General features: G+C 40.6%; 1 protein-coding gene across 1 annotated transcript in view; it reads left to right on the top strand.

The window, feature by feature from the left end:
* The first annotated feature begins 9991 nt into the window (after positions 1-9991).
* MMP14 (matrix metallopeptidase 14) overlaps positions 9992-17174 on the top strand; it is a 43789-nt gene continuing 36606 nt past the window's right edge. The window contains exon 1 of the mRNA XM_056526692.1: positions 9992-10340. Coding sequence (XP_056382667.1) covers positions 10251-10340 — 90 coding nt within the window. The 5' untranslated portion in view covers positions 9992-10250. The remainder of the gene's footprint in view (positions 10341-17174) is intronic.

Below are 17174 nucleotides of genomic sequence, written 5' to 3' on the forward strand. Positions count from 1 at the left end.
CATCAGATGTGGTTGTGGTTTGACCTGCACACAATAATCACAATCTGGTACCCGACTCCTCTCATCTCAGAAAGTATACCACCAAGACATGGAGGGCAGAAGTGGAGCACCATGGAAAAATAAAGATAATACCTTTGTTTGAAGGAGAAATCTTTTATTCGGGACTAACTGAGCTCCAGGGTAACCTAAAAGGCCACTATCATTATTAAAAACTTTTGACAAGTCCTATTGACATGTCAAAAGTTTTGATCGGTGAGTGTTCAGACCTCCACTGATAAGGAGAATGAGCCAGGAGAAATCGCACTCAGCAAGTTCTTCTCCTGGCTCTTTGTCACGTGATCTAGACAAACTAGTATGTTGGTCTATAAGAGTGTCTCGATCACATGACACAGGCAGGGAGAGTTGTGCGTGGCAGCATGGTCTTATTCCGGTTTGTTTTTCTGATTGGCGTAGGTCTGAACACTCAGACACCTGCTCATTAAAACTTTTGACATGTCAAAAGTTTTTCCTAATGACAGGTACACTTTCAGCATATATTTGACAAAATTAGAGCAGGTACAGATATTTCAAGAGTTGGACCAAGCACACAGTGGACGTTGTCAACATGGAAAAAAAATACTCTAAAAAAGCTGAATTACGACAGTTGGCGTCCTGAGACTCACAACGCTGAGCTGCATTCTCTGCTCCATGTCCCGCTGCAGGCCCCTTTCCTGCTGCTTCCACCATTGCTTCCAGTTTGCGGTCTTTCCTCCAGGGGCCATATGCATGCAATGGTTGTAACCTAAAGGGCCACTGCATGCTTCTCTAATATTTCCCTTACCAATCTCTGCCAGGCACCATCTATATAAGTTTTCTCTGCCCAGACCCTGGTGAATGAGCAATATTGTAATTTCTACAAGCAAAGGTGTCTGTTATTAGTGTTGAGCGGCATAGGCCATATTCGAATTCGCTAATATTCGCGAATATATGGACGAATATTCGTCATATATTCGCGAATATTCACATATTCGTTATCTCCTCGTTTAATTTTCGCATATGCGAAAAGTCGCGCATGCGAAAATTAACATATGTGAAAATTTGCATATACAAAATTAGATACTCGAAAATTCGCATATGCGAAAATTAGCATATGCTAATTTTTGCATATGTGAATTTTCGCACGCCAGTCTCACACAGTAGTATTACAGCCTTCTTTACACCACACAAGCTGGAAGCAGAGAGGGATGATCACTGTGATGTGTACTGTGAAGAAAAAAAAAAAAAATAATATTCGTAATTACGAATATATAGCGCTATATTCGCGAAATTCGCGAATTCACGAATATGCGATATTCGCGAATAATATTCGAATTGCGAATATTCGCGAGCAACACTATCTGTTATTCTGTGTCTGACCTGTGCCTTATATTCTTACCCCGCCTCTCCTGCACCTTCTGTACTTTCCTGATTCTCCAGTGCAGGGCCTGGACTGTCAACCATGCCTGTGTATTCATCAAGCTAGATACCACCTGGCTGTATCAGCTCTACGTAAACTTGGGCTTGCCACACCTGCCTGTGCTTGGAAAAAGGGCATTCTGGCCTTCCTGGTTAGTTGCCAACAAACCAGTACCCTTGCAGTAGTGACCTGATATCTCTTCTACAGCAGAAGTCTAGCTTCCAAATCCTGGATTTAGATAATTGGTGAAAACCAGGGTAGGCTTAGACTCTGCTCCCAAGTTTGGCCCAAAATCAAACTGGTAGGTAGGTCCACACCCATTGGGGCATTATATTAATATTTCCAGTGTCATATAATTTGTTCATCAAAAACATTTAAATCTATTGACAGAGTTGTTAGTGGCATAGCATCGATCTAATCCATGACCACTAAAAATAGTGCATCCTAGTGGCTGCTACTGGTTTTGCATTGGCTAGACTGGGATATGGAATCTAAAGTATCCCTTGTTAAATACTTCCAGCCTGAATTCTAAAGTAGACAGAGTTGGTTATATCTAGCAGCTTTGTCCAGGTTTCTCTAATACACTGGGGTTCTTGGTGGACCAATGCGGCATAGTGGTGTACCAGACAAAGGTTTTTTATGACATAAAAATTGACAGATGTCATTAGTTTGTGAGCTGCCTAGGTATTCTGTGTATATCACTTTCCATTAGAGCTATAGTCTTTGCCGTAGAGTAATTCAGTTTACACATAATGGGACATTCTAGAACACTCCCACATATTCACATTGTCATAAAACCAGCTGGGTGTGTGTAAATTCCTTTGGCGTGTTGTTACATATTTTTTGTCTGTCTTTGTTGCATGCTTTCTGGAATATATCCATATGCTCTCTGTTTACACATTCTATACCATAGAGCGTGGGCATACTTGACCTTGCTATGACTATACAGAATTTTCTATATGCATGTTCTGGTCAGACATTTTTGTGTGCCAGTGTATAGCTCCACCTGCCATTATCAAGCGGCATGTTTCAAGATTGTCCCAGATAAAAAATTAGCCTTGTTTTCCATAGTGTATATTAAAAATTTCTTTAAAGAGCATGTTTCAGTTTTGCTGACTTGCCTGTTTTACTAAAATTCTTGCATTGCCCATGAAATAACAATACAATAGCATCTTTTCTTAGAACCTTGCACTTCCTCTGTTATTCCTTATGAACAAGCAAGGATACATTTCCATCTAAGTAGCAATATTTCCATAGTACACCGCTCAAAAAAAATAAAGGGAACACTAAGATAACACATCCTAGATCTGAATAAATGAACTAATCGAATGAAATACTTTCGTCTTCACATAGTTGAATGTGCTGACAACAAAATCACCCAAAAATTATCAATGGAAATCAAATTTATCAACCCATGGAGGTCTGGATATGGAGTCACACTCAAGATCAAAGTGGAAAACCACACTACAGGCTGATCCTACTTTTATGTAATGTCCTTAAAACAAGTCACAATGAGGCTCAGTAGTGTGTGTGGCCTCCACGTGCCTGTATGACCTCCCTACAATGCCTGGGCATGCTCCTGATGAGGTGGAGGATGGTCTCCTGAGGGATGTCCTCCCAGACCTGGACTAAAGCATCCTGTCTGAGGTGCAACGTGGTATTGTTGGATGGAGCGAGACATGATGTCCCAGATGTGCTCAATCGGATCCAGGTCTGGGGGAAAAGGTGCAAACGTGTTACACAAAAAAATAAAAATAACGTGCACAAGGATGCGGTCCATTGCAAAGCCCTTCTCCGAAAGAAGATAGGCCCCCCAACAAACTACCCTTCCCCTCTGGGCCAAAAGGCACCTGCAAGGGTCCAGGTTCAATGTCCCTTTTCGCCAAAGCCCAAAGCTACTAGGGGGCCACAAGTGCTCCCGATGTCAACCTAGCGTTAGCCCAAGTATCCGCCCACAGAGCCATATACCAATGGCATCCTGCCCATGAACGAATGCCGGGGGTTGGCAGGGAGGTGAGGAACCTAATGGCGACACACACCTCTCCAGGACCATCATGAGCGAATCCCAGAAGGGCTTACCGCACCCTGACAAATCCTAGTGACGACCAACACGCATAAGGTGGCATGGTAATCAAAAGCCAAACAAATAAATAAGTGAATGTGTGCCATGAGTTATGACCTGGACATCCGGATGGATCTGTAAAAAATGTCCCTGTTCCTAGCCAGAAGGCCATGAATCAAAGGGGTGAGTGCCAAAAAGTGAAGAGTTTTGGTGCTGTTCTGTATAGGACACATGGGCGAACATTTCCTTAATGTAGAATGCCGGTTCTCAGATCTGTCTCATTGCCAGCAGGGGTCAGGAGGGATCTTTTTGCTTCTAATCGTGTAACTATGTAACCTGTAAGGCTAGGAAACTCTGCAATTCTGCACAAATTCTGTTCAGCAAAGTTTGCTGAACGGAATTATGGTATTCCGCCGGAATTGGGGCGGAATTTCTGTGTTATTAGAACACAGAATTCTGCTGAAATTCAAGCCCCCTTGACTTCAATGAGATTCGGCCACACTTCCACGGCGAAATGCCCGCCACAGCAATTGCGCTATCTGAATGGGACCAAGGAATCCCACTAAAATCAATGTGCAGTTTATTTTGCGGAATTTTGCGGAATTTTACTAGGTTTATGCTGTTATTTTGCATTGCTATGAGAATTAGTGTCTGTTGTGTGCATGTGAATACAGGGATATTTTTTAGGGGTTGGAAGAAAAAAATTCAGGAACTTGTCTTCTCACAGAACTAGAAATCACAGCTCGTCCTTATGATGGAGTTTTCTGTGAGATCGCAGGCTACAATATTAGAGAAGAATTTAAAGAGAAGTTATATGAGATTTCCCAATGGACTTTTTTACAAACCCATTCCTTTCCCTGTGCAACGATCTGGAACCAAGTTCTCGTCTTGCAATGCCCCTTATATTTTTATTGTTATTGTAAATGTAAAAAGGAGGGGAGAGGCTATAGGAAGGGCAGAGATGCAGACACAAAGAGAGTGAAGGAAAAAAAGGAGGGGGTGAAAATAAAGACGGGTGTGGGAGGAAAAGTAGGCGGGAGTTTCAGGAAATGAGGGTCACAAGGAAGAAAGGTGGGGGGAGCAGGAATGACGGTTCAGCAAAAAACACACCCAAAGTTTATGCTGAGACAGGATTTCTGGGGTTGAGCACTGTGGGGAAGGCAGAGTGCCAGATGCATGGACGGGCTAACTAGCATATCATGGGACAGATGCTTTTGGGGAAATTTGTTGTGTAACCTCTTCTCTTCCAGAAGGTGTAACGCAGATTCCCCAGCAGCCATCCCTGGTGAGCTGTTGGTCAGAGCTGCTGAGAGGAGGGATTTTTGAATGACCACTGCTGTCTACAAAGCATTTTTACAACATCATTTTACCGCACAGGGATGCTTAGTACAGACATTTTGCTTCAGGTCTGCTTCCCATTTGTGCCCTTGTGTGACCTTTTAGAACTCCTTTGTATGTGTCTTTTGTTATTGTATTAGTCTTAATGCTTTTAAGCATTTGTGGCAGCATGCTGAGCACTACAAAATATAAGGTGTTTTAATCCAGATCAAATAACCATTCATTTAAAGGTATAGCCTAAATTACGGACTTATCCAAGCTGAACCCACTGAAGTGCTTCTCAGAAGACCCGCACCCCCATACCTCACACATACTTCCCCTTATAATGACTAGTTCTGCTGAATGCCAGGGAGAGCTCATAGAAAGGAGTCATACATGTGCTTTCATGAGGCCGAAATTGTAGCCCCTAGTTCAGAGTGGTTATTATTATTATTGTAAAATAATAAGAAGAAAAGAGTGGTTGTCAGGCACTGCTAATACCTCGCTGAATCTCCACCGCTATGGAGAGCTCCTATGGATTGCTGAGGAGGTGCGGATTCCAAGCACAATGTCAAATAGACAAGTATGGGGAAAGAAAGCCGGAATCGCACTCACCAAGCCAGAGAATCCAGAATAGATAGTGAGCATTGGCTGAGAGAATGTCAATCAAAAGAAAACTATCCATGTAGAAATCGTAACTATTGTCAGTTCAATCTAGCAAAGAAAAACTTTGTATTGGGTGGTGTTGACATTTTTCTCAACCAATTCATCATGTCAGTCTACTTTTATTGTTTATTGCCTCATTTGCCCATGCAAGTTTTTTTATGTTGGGAAAACCAAGAGAAAGTTATGCGCGTGCATAAGAGAACACTTGTATTCCCTAAGAACAGGGAAGGGCTCCACCCGTTTTGTCTCCCATATGATTGAACATCATGGAGGCCGCACGGAGGGACAAAAATTTGCAGGCCTTAAACGTATAGAAAATGTTGGTACGGATCGGCATTTATATCTGTTAGACAGATAAGCTCTGTGGATTATAAAATTTAACACCACGGGTCCCCTGGGATTAAAGGAACAAAATGATTTGTCAGCGTTCTTGTGAGTCCCTATTATATCCTCTTTTCTAGTGGTTTTAAAAAAGGTATACTGGTTGCACTGTTATATATATATTTTATTATATCACTATTTTTTCCTTACTACCATTTACGTAAGTGTAACCACCACTGGGGGAAGGCATACACACTTGGCCGGAAGAAGAGTCTTATGACGCGAAACTAGTCCCCATTCAGTGGTGTGCCCCAGCGTCCTGAGAGCGGCTCATGTTTTTCTGTATACTGCACCATCTATGATTTGGAATAAAGTCATCTATTTTGGATTCTCTGGCTTGGTGAGGGCAATTTCTGCTTTCTTTCCCCATAAGTCTATTATTATTATTATTATTGTGTCCTATTGCTGTCATATATGTAATGAAACCAGTCGTAGTGTAGTATTGTTGTTAAAATGTCTTAGTCATTAAAAAGTCTGGTATGGATTCAATATGACATGATTGCTCTGATAACAATATAGTAAAAGTCTCAGGTTGTTTTTTTATGGACTAGAGGTCAGTTATCAGTCTCATACATCAATGTGTCTGTAATAGGGGGTAGCACTTGGTTACTCGGTGACAGTGTTCTCTATAGATAGACGATTGCTTGCTCTTATGTGCTCAATAAGCAGTGCAACTGTGCATATCTCTAATAGCTGCAGCAGAAACTGGAAGGCATTGGGCAAAGGGTAACTTGAAAGTCCCTAACCCTGATGGAAAATGTGTAACTAGTTGTAAGACACTTTTTATGTGGCAGAGAGGCCATTAGGCTAACCAGGTATCAAAAGCCAAGTTTGGGTCCTATTACATGAAGCATTTATTGGCTGAATAGGTGGACATCGCTCGGTGTAACAGTCCCAACAATCAGCTGACGAACAAGGGTCACAAAATAATCGTCCGTCCATGTAATAGAGGATGTGCGGCCGATGGCTGATTGTGGGTGTAAGTTCAAAGGATCTACACATGCTAGCTGGGAGTGCAGGGTCTGAAAGGGTCACCGTGGCCGCTGCCCCGCCCATCTACCAGTTATTTACAGGTTTGTCTCTTTGCACAATTATAGGGAGAAACCTGTCAATCATCAGTGGGTTGGCAGGGCACCAGCCATGGCAATTTGGCAAGGAGAGCATATAATAATAAATAATAAATGCAATAGACAGGATCTTGAAGCCTTTTCTACACTTCAGAGGATCTGTGACAGTAATCCCAAAACCAAATGATTATTCCCTTCTCTATAAATTGATCACAGCATGGCCCTCTGTATATACCTATGGTAAAGAAAATATATATAAGCTGCAATTCATGTGATGTCATGTCATGTCAAACGGCTGACACTGTTAGATGTCTATTATGGTAAGGAGACACATGGTACCTTTCATATATCTGTCTTTGCGTCCATAATGTAGAAAAATTCTTTTATTTTCTGATGCATATAGTCAGAGGTGTTTCTATGCCCCTGAAGTGCTAAGGGCTGGAATGCCTTCTCACTCTCCCTCCTATCCCTCTCTTTGCTTGATTGACAGCAAGCTGGAAGCTTAGCCCTGTTTCCATATCACACCCCTGCACACATTTTGTATTTGAATGCGCAGAAATGACATGTGGAAACAGGGATTAGTGCTGAAGCTGAGCCCTGCCTGTCAATCAAGCAAGCAGGGACAAGGATGGGAGAGGGAGCAAAATATTGTCCCAATTTTTGAAGTAGAGTGTTTGACCTGAAAGGGTTCGCATTTTGTTTAAAGTGTATTAAAACATATCCATCAGTGTGGTGAGGGTGTTGGAAGGGCAGATGTTGTTAACCCTTAGGGCAGATGGTATTAACCCTTAATGTTCGTGAAGCCAGGGCGTAGTTATCCTCTACACCACCTGAGGTATGGCCGCTGGTTCCTGGGCCAGGTACGGGTTAAATAATCACTCAAATGTAAGGTTACGGAACAACGACACTTTACTGAGACAGACAGGATGTAAAAGTCTTTACAGCTCAGTTCAGGCCCAAGGAGATGCTCAGTCAACTCGAGGGAGCTTGTTGGCTCGCTGGGACTAGTAGTGCACTTGGACTGAATTATACAACCCACGCTGACTTTAATAACTTGACAGACTTGACTATCTTGACTAGTCTGCTCCCCTTTATTAGTGCTTATTGCCAAGCTTTGACTTTCACATGCAGGGGTTACTGGTAGTAACTGTGTGGCTGCATGTTTAGGCCTTGGTCCCCCTTAGTAACACCAGACAACTCTCAGGTCTTCACTTGACAGTACCTCAGCTAAGACTGGACTTAACTGACTAGGCTAGCTCCTCCCCAGTATATAATGGAGCAATTTGGAGGAATCCCATAGGTCACCAACAAGTCACCTGTTCACTTGCACCTTCCTTGGTAACAGAGGTCTTAGAAACAATATTTAAAGAGACAAAAGTCCTCAAATATTAACCAGCATATAACATGAGAACATTTAACATTTTAGAGTCCTGAGGAGGGGTGTGGACCCACGGGAACACTGAAATGAAAGCCTCCACACAGGACAGACAGGTGTACAGGATGACAACTCCTGTACTGGGCTACCACATCAGTGTCCCCATAGACTTGAACAGAGCAAATGTAGTCACAAGTAGGGCACACTGCGGATGCACCGCCCGAAGTCACAAATCAGCTCTCCAGAAATCCGTAATAATCTACTAAAAGTTAAATAAATAAAAAATTACAATCAGAAAAAAGAAACAGGTCAGTAAAAAGAAAGGACATGTGTCAGTATGTCTCTAATAAGTAGAAAATAAAATCTAGACAATGCATTTGCCTCCCGTTTAGATAATTGTCATATTACCAAAAAGCATACCAGTGGCTGGCGGATGTGTGTGGTCACTAGTGTGAGCGGCATATATTTAATGCTCTCTGTTGTGACTGGTCTATCTGTATGGTCTCCGATGTGGCTGTCATGTTTCTACAGTCTCAGGTCTGGCTGGTACATTCTTAGGGTATGAGCACCCGCATATAAAGTCTCCCTGCCGCACGAAGGATCCGCAAAGTAATTTACTACAAAGACGGTGAGTGCAAGTGAACATCTTTTTCTACGCATGTCGACATTCTTAGGCTATGTTCACACATACTGTATGAGGCGCGGATTGCATGCTGTAGATTTTATCCTGAAATCCATAGCGTATATTGTAGGTGTGAACATACCCTTATGGTCTCTGCTTTACCTGGCACATTTGGATGGTATTTGTTGTCACACTTGTATGATCTCTTTTGTGGCTGGAATATTTGTATGCTCATTCTCTCTCTCTCTCTGCTGGGGCTGGTCTATATAATCTTCATAACATGTAACTTATTAACAGATTTAATTCTGCCTATTAGCCAAGCATCACATGCCTTTAAATATACTACTATGTCTAAAAACATATACTTGGTTCAATCAATAGTTCAAGATTTTTAAGCATAAGGAATTACCACCAAATGTAAGATTAGTCCTGTCTACCTGTTAAAGGGGTACTCCACTGGAAAACATTTTTTTTAATCAGCTGGTGTCAGAAAGTTAAACAGATTCGTAAATCACTTCTATTAAAAAATCTTAATCCTTCCAGTACTTATCAGCTGCTGTTATGTTCCACAGGAAGTTCTTTTGTTTTTTTATTTCCTTTGGCCGACCACAGTGCTCTCTGCAGACACCGCTGTCCATTTTAGGAAGTGTCCAGAAAACCTATACCATAGAAAACCTATACTGCTCTGGACAGTTCTTAAAATGGACAGAGGTGTCAGCAGAGAGCACTGTGGTCAGACAGAAAGGAAATTCTAAAAGAAAAGAACTTCCTATGGAACTTAATAGTAACTGATAAGTACTGGAAGGATTTACAAGTATGTTTAACTTTCTGGCACCATCTGATTAAAAAAAAATGTTTTTCAGTGGAGTACCCCTTTAAGAGTCTTGACCAGTTCAAGGTCTATATTCACATTACTGAAAACCTTTGCTAGCACCTTCACCCCAACAGTTCACTGGCCAGCATTTTATAGTAATTTCATAGTAATATCCAGTTTGTTCACTAGGGGGTGTACAGCATCACATTTTCCAGTAACTACTAAATGGGGGAGTAAGGAGACCACGTCTGCAAGTCAGAGGCAGGACACAGTTGGTAAAGAGATTGTTGGAAAGAAGGACATCAAACTAGGAAACAAAAAGCTGAGCTGCAGAAGAGGATAGCGGAGTTCATGGAGGAGTAGAAGAATAGATGACTGCTGGAAGACAACCTCCTGTGTCTTAGGAAAGAAGCCACTGAGTGGAGGTGGGAAAACACAGGAGAAAAGCCCATTATTCTACACTTTCCCAACTTCCCACCTCCAGTAGTGCGAAAGACTAATTGCAGACTCTATGCTAAGAATGGACTCTCTAAGTGCAATCTGGATATGGCTCTTGCTGTGTACGGTATACACTTTCACCCTTGCCAAGTTCAGCCCTGAGGTAAGATTATGCATTTGCATCTATCTATCTATCTATCTGTCTATCTATCTGTCTGTCTATCTATCTATCTATCTATCTCTATTTATCTATATCATTTTGGATGCATGCATATTAGCAAAATATATGAAAGGCTCCAATAAGCTTTTTTGATTATTCCCTGGAAGCCTGTAACTTTTTCTCCCTCCCTCCCTTTTTCCTGGAGAAGTCTTTCTGGGCTCTCCTTGGAATCTGAGGTCACACATGAATCCTGTTAAAATCTGGAAATGTGCTCTCTGGAAAAGAGTCAATGTTTGGGGTGAGAGCTGAAGCAAAGGGCCAATGTTACAGTGGATTAGGAGGGGACCTAATGCACAGGGGACATGAAGGTGTGCTTGATTGATGGGAATTGTATGGGAGAAAATGGGTAGAACAAGGTTACAATACAAAGAATAAGCAGTGAGACCAGATGGCAGGGTCATAGGGTGAAGACCAATGCCTATGAATACTAATGAAGGAGTAAAGGAGTTCTTCTATGATTTCTTGGAGGAAAACTATGATATCCTACAACAGGTTTAGCTGATAGAAGTTTTTCTGAATTGCCCCCTTTGAGTATAATAATTCACAAAGGTATCATTTCATTTCATTTCACCAGTTCTTAAAAAAAACTGTTTGGAAAATGCAGTGTATAAGTAAAATAGACCAGAGAAGAAGGGGTGAAAATTGGAGCCAGGAGACTGAATGAGGAGAGTCATTGTGGGAGGAGGAGGTGGGGGAGAGAGAGGCCGCTTGGAGGATCTTCCATTGAACAGACAGATTTCTTTGGTCTCCTTGTCCTAGCTAACCAGAGACATGAAGCCTAACAACAAGCTATGTGTCTTGTGAATGCAGCAATGTTGTCTGATTTTCCAAATAAATCCATTTATTTCCAAGGCTCTATCCATACAAATGTTTGAGACCAGTAAAGAAAGTGAAGTTTGATATAAAGGGGATTTATGTACAGGAGTATAGAAGTATATACAAATCTGAAATATTCAAGCAAAGTTGACTTTCTTTTCACACCGTTACATCATATAACCAGTGCCCTCCTTCTTTTGTCCCACAAAGGCTGATAACAGAGAATTACAACTGCACTCATTTGCTAAATACTACTATCATGAGTAACTTATTAGGTTGTTATTTTAGTTAAGTTAATCAGTTAATGAAAGCAACATCTTAAGACAAAATTACACCTTGAATCCTAGGGTCAAGCTCCCAAGATGCATTGACTAAGTTTAAGGTTTGCTTTGTTCCAGTAACAATTTGTAATGAGCCGTGTATTTGTAGATTATTCTCCTAAAATGTGTATGTAGGCGTCTGCTCCATTCCAGTATAATGAATGAGAAAAGTATTAGTCCTGCAGAAGAGACGTTACTAGGATTTCCTCCATTTTGTGAGATGGTGATTTTTTTTTTTTTGTTAACCTTTTCTAATACCCTAAATCCTTGACTCCCTCCCGATGACTCCTCACCTAGGCTCGAATTCCTGGCGGGCACAATCATCTGTTTATCCAATGACTGCCTAACCACATCTACGTTTTGATGGCCCAATGATATTGGCAAAAATATAGTTAACAAATCAAAGGCTTATGTTCCAGCTACCAGGGGAATGTGCAACATCAGTTGTAATCATAGACAAAAGGAAATGCAATAATCCTTTCAGAAATGATGGTTTTGATTCCCTGGCCATAGTACTGTTCACAGTCTTTTCATGGAACCTATGACTTGTCTTAAACTGACCATAGCCCTAACTCTTACCATTAGCCATTTAATCATTAACTATAGTTCTGTCAATGATACTAAAAGAGTCACTGGAAAGAATTGTATGGAACAATTATCAATTGTATTAGACCGATCCTAAAATAAATGCTAATTTGAATCCATATAATATTGTGATTATCATTGGAAATATTGCTACATGCAGGTATTTTCTGATAAGCTTTCCGATAATGAGAAATAATGAAAAATACTGGAATGCTTGTCAAACTGGGCGGGGAAGTTTTCCATCTATTGCTAGCTTAAAAAAGACAAAGGAAGCCTGGATATATTCCACTAACAATGCAATTTCATTGGGTCTAAATCCTAAAGGAATCCAGATGTTTTTAATATACGGGTGGGAATAAAAAATGTGGGTCACCAAGCCATATAGGGTAAGCCAACATTATCCTCATTTAACATTCCCCTAAATAAGCAAATTCTAGTATGAATCGAAGAAATCTTTCAATTCAGCATTAGAAACTTGAATTGAATAGAATTTATGCACAATGGCAAGAAACAGTGAATAAAGTATAATGCAAACCAGAGCTGAAGGCCTCTAGACTGTGAAGAGTCTGTACCATGCACACACACATCATACTAGCACTGTAAAACATAAGCTCCACACGTACACACATACAAACAATACACAAATGTGTCCTGCACTGCTACAGGCTATATGAAATGATCTGCCAGGACCTGAGAGCAGAGCCGCATTCCCTTTCTCATTCATGAATAATAAGGTCAGCTCGTGAATAGTCAATGCAGAATATCCTTTTTTATTTTTTGCTTTGACGTATTGGCTTTCTGCTCTGGCAAATTGAGGAGGTCAATATTCTCTAAGGACTGGGATTGTCCTTGTGAGACAATAGGAGGGTAGTAGACCTGCTCACTCTTCCTTATATAACAGCCGGCTGAATGAGTAGTTTGGCCTCTAAAGCTCCAGTCCTCAGGATTTGTGCATAAGATTCTATGGAATATGGGGACTGGTGTCATCTGATTCCCTTCATTTTATTGGAATAGTACTGACCTGTATTTTTAAAATTTCATTTATTATTAGCACAGTTTTCACTTTTTCAACTGTATCCTCAAGCTTAGATATTATCAAGAACTCATAAGCAGAGAGGTCTTTTGCTATTTGTAATGAATACACTAAAAGTGTACACTAAAAAACAGGTATTTGTGGTGTAATGTGCGCCAGCCAATATCTTCCTCAGATTATAGTGGAAGTCTCCAATGACTTGGCCTTAATGTTGCTACTGTGGATACTCACCCTATCTGCACTTCTTTTGCATTTGGGCCTATTTGTAACTTTTACCTTCCACTATATACAATTACTTGGCTACATATGTGACAGCGTTCAAGTGGCTTGTCACCTCCATTAGTTTAAAGTATAGTCTATGGAGGAAGAAACGGCCCACATAAAATGTCTAGTGCATGCTTCACTTACATCTTCCATACACTACACACTAGATCAGTAAAGGTCTACAAACAATGGGCACATCCATAATGTTCCCAGACTTCTGCTGTTTGGATAAATAAATATCAGACATGATGAATTTTAACCAGTCAAAAATGTTGTTGTGCAGAGATAAGTGGCCCCATTTACTTATCTCCAATGGCAATAACCATTAGGCACAGACTTACAAGGTTACAGATAGACCTATTATTCAAAAACCTTTGCTTTTAAACCTCAGAAGCACTTTAAAAAATATGGCTTAGGTATATAAAGTGCCAAGCCTTCTTTGTGCCAAGATCTTTACCAGCATGGGATACCTATAGAATGAAATGTTCCCCATTGCTAAGGAACTAGTGAATTACTCCATTTACTGTCTAGTAATACATGAAATCACTATACTGTATGTCTAGTGGGAGATTTTTTGGGCCCCATGGCCCCATGTTATCACTTGTCCAAGAAAAATATATGTGTATATTTTGTTCTTACTAACATTCAGTTCTTGGTTATTGCCATTAGTCAAAATACACAAAGAAATTAGTTATCTAGTCTGTGTAATGAGCTTTACTCGCGACTTGCGCTTCATTTATTTTGATGCCTGAATGCAGTACTTGGGTATCTTCTGCGGTCCCATAAAAGTGAATAAGCGTGTACTTTCTACAGCAAGCACTCTCTCTGAAAGCCAGGGTGCCGTTCTGGAGTTCAGTTGGGTCGAACCCTTTTTTTTTTAAATACTCTTTTTCCCCTTTTTTTTTTTCCTCCGGCACCCCCCCCCCCCCACTTGCCACTCCCATCCACTGGTCGATAAGGCAGGAGACTCCACTCATAATCACTAATGATCCATTATTACCATATACTTTTCCTTTTGTTTGATTTCTTTCATACTTTGAAGAGAAGTAACTTTCATTTTATGATTTTAGGCTTTTGCCTTTACCAAACTCTTTTGATTGCCATTCCCTTACTGGAGGGACATCATAACATCTCCCAGTATCATGCTCTGAAAGCTCAGTTGTAACCCAACTTCCATTTTTTCCATCACTTTTCTATTTATTGCCGCCTAGCCTTGGGACAATCCTAAAACATATGGGTCATCCCAGCATCATGCTTTAAAAATTATGGACACATTAGTAAGTTTAATTAATTTCGACTTAAATAGGACGTTATTGCCATAGGAAAACCCCTATGATGTATAACAGTATACTGTAAGCTCCCTCTAGTGGTGGCTGCATGTAGCCAAATTTTTATTTTTAACTGTGTGACTACCTAGGGGATTTGGAGCTCTGTATCCAAAAGTAGAGCCCTCAATGAACTCAGAATTTAATGTACACAGTTAAATTTAAATTTCTAGTCACATTATTGAAAGGGGTATTTCTAACTTGAAAAATTACCCTTGTCTACAGGATGGATAGAGGTTAACTTTTCAAGTTGAGATTACAACTTTAATTATCTGCTTACATTTCTTAACTATAAAACATGCCTGTGCAGTCTTGTGTAATATCTTGCTAATAAAATGCTGCATATGACCAGGCCTGTTTGTTTCTCAAAATTTTTGGGTGAAACACAGGAAGAATAAATTATCAATCATTGTGATCAATGTTTAGACATGGTCTGGACATTATGTGATGTGACCTAATATCTTCATGCTAATATTTTTGCACTGTTTGGAGTATCTATTGTTTCATTCTTTGATCCCAGTGAAGCTAACTATCCGATTTCTGTGGGGCTGCTATCTCTATTGGTATCATGGGACATACATAGGTATAGCCAACGATTGTCATAGAACCAAGGTGTGCTACACTGAGACACAATCTCCTCCTATTAGACAAAAAAAATGGCACAATGAACATAGACCTGAATAGCTGAAAAAGTATAGTATGATAATTAGAGTTAGTAATGTCACAAAAATGTGCTCTACTGAATTGAGCTAAAGCAGATGGCATGATAAGCTTGTCAAGCTCAAAAGACAGGACATTGGTTGTGGGTAAGAATCATGATACACTGGATAACAAGTAAAAGATATTTTTGCCAAAACTGAAAATACTGAATGTTAGGAATAAAAGTGTAAACAAGGCTTATTGATACATATGTAACAGGACCAAGCAAGTATAGGGAGTGGACCTTTGGCAAATTGAGGGAGTCTGGCAGTGACTGGCCTGCAGATAAAGGCTGCTTTCACATCTGTGTCAGAGGCTCCATTGGGGGCCATTGGGGGTACCATTGGTGTCTGGCATTCAGGCTCGATTCCTCCAATGACGGAGCAAATGAACAGAAAGAAATAATGCAGATGTAAGCCTAGCCTAATGATGCAGTAGGGAAATGAGATTCAGACACTTGTTGGATCTACATAACGTAATTCTTACATACAACACAAGAAGTGGGCTGTTGGCTTTTGCCAGATGGTTTGTCATTCATGGGCTGTTTCCTTTATAAACGTTCTCTCACTTGACAGTGATTACTCCTCTGCCTACTTTATTCACTTCTCAGCTTAGTCCCTCTGGGGCAGTCCTCCTCCACCCACCAAAAACACAGTGGTTTTCTCATAGCTCTTTGGTTTGGCTCTGGAAATCTGGTTTCACTGCAGGCCCATTTCTAACTCTGCCGTCATAATGGCAAATAGCCTTGGGTCCTTTTCACTTCCCCATCCTTTTTTTGCACAAGTCTTCTCCCCAAATGGAGGCCAAAATACACCTCTTCACTCCTCCTTAACCAAGCCCAGACAGCTCAGCAGCAGGGCAGCTACCCTGTTTTTTGGCTGCCATACTGCACAACCAGAGTCAACGGCTAGCTTTTACACACATACAGTGGGGCAAAAAAGTATTTAGTCAGCCACCAATTATGCAAGTTCTCCCACTTAAAAAGATGAGGGAGGCCTATAATTTTCATCATAGGTATACCTCAACTATGAGAGACATAAAGAGAAAAGAAAAATCCATAAAATCACATTATCTGATTTTTACAGAATTTATTTGCAAATTATGGTGGAAAATAAGTATTTGGTCAATTACAAAAGTTCATCTCAATACTTTGTTATATACCCTTTGAGGTCAAATGTTTCCTGTAAGTCTTCACAAGGTTTTCACACACTGTTGCTGGTATTTTGGCCCATTCCTCCATGCAGATCTCCTCTAGAGCAGTGATGTTTTGGGGCTGTTGCTGGACAACACGGATTTTCAACTCCCTCCAAAGGTTTTCTATGGGGTTGAGATCTGGAGACTGGCTAGGCCACATAATAAATGCTCCCACAGTTGATTTCTTCACACCAAGCTGCTTGACTATTGCAGATTCAGTCTTCCCAGCCCAGTGCAGGTCTACAATTTTTTTTCTGGTGTCCTTCGACAGCTCTTTGGTCTTGATCATAGTGGATTTTGGAGTGTGACTGTTTGAGGTTGTGGACAGTCGTCTTTTATACTGATAACAAGTTCAGACAGGTGCCATTTATACAGGTAAAGAGTGGAGGACAGAGGAGAATTAAAGAAGAAGCCAGAAATCTTGCTTATTTGTAGGTGATCAAATACTTATTTTCAACCATAATTTGCAAATAAATTCTTTAAAAATCAGACAATGTGATTTTAAGGATTTTATAGGTATACCTATGATGAAGTTTACAGG

The sequence above is a fragment of the Hyla sarda genome, chromosome 1, assembly GCF_029499605.1.
Source record: "Hyla sarda isolate aHylSar1 chromosome 1, aHylSar1.hap1, whole genome shotgun sequence".
Taxonomy (NCBI): domain Eukaryota; kingdom Metazoa; phylum Chordata; class Amphibia; order Anura; family Hylidae; genus Hyla; species Hyla sarda.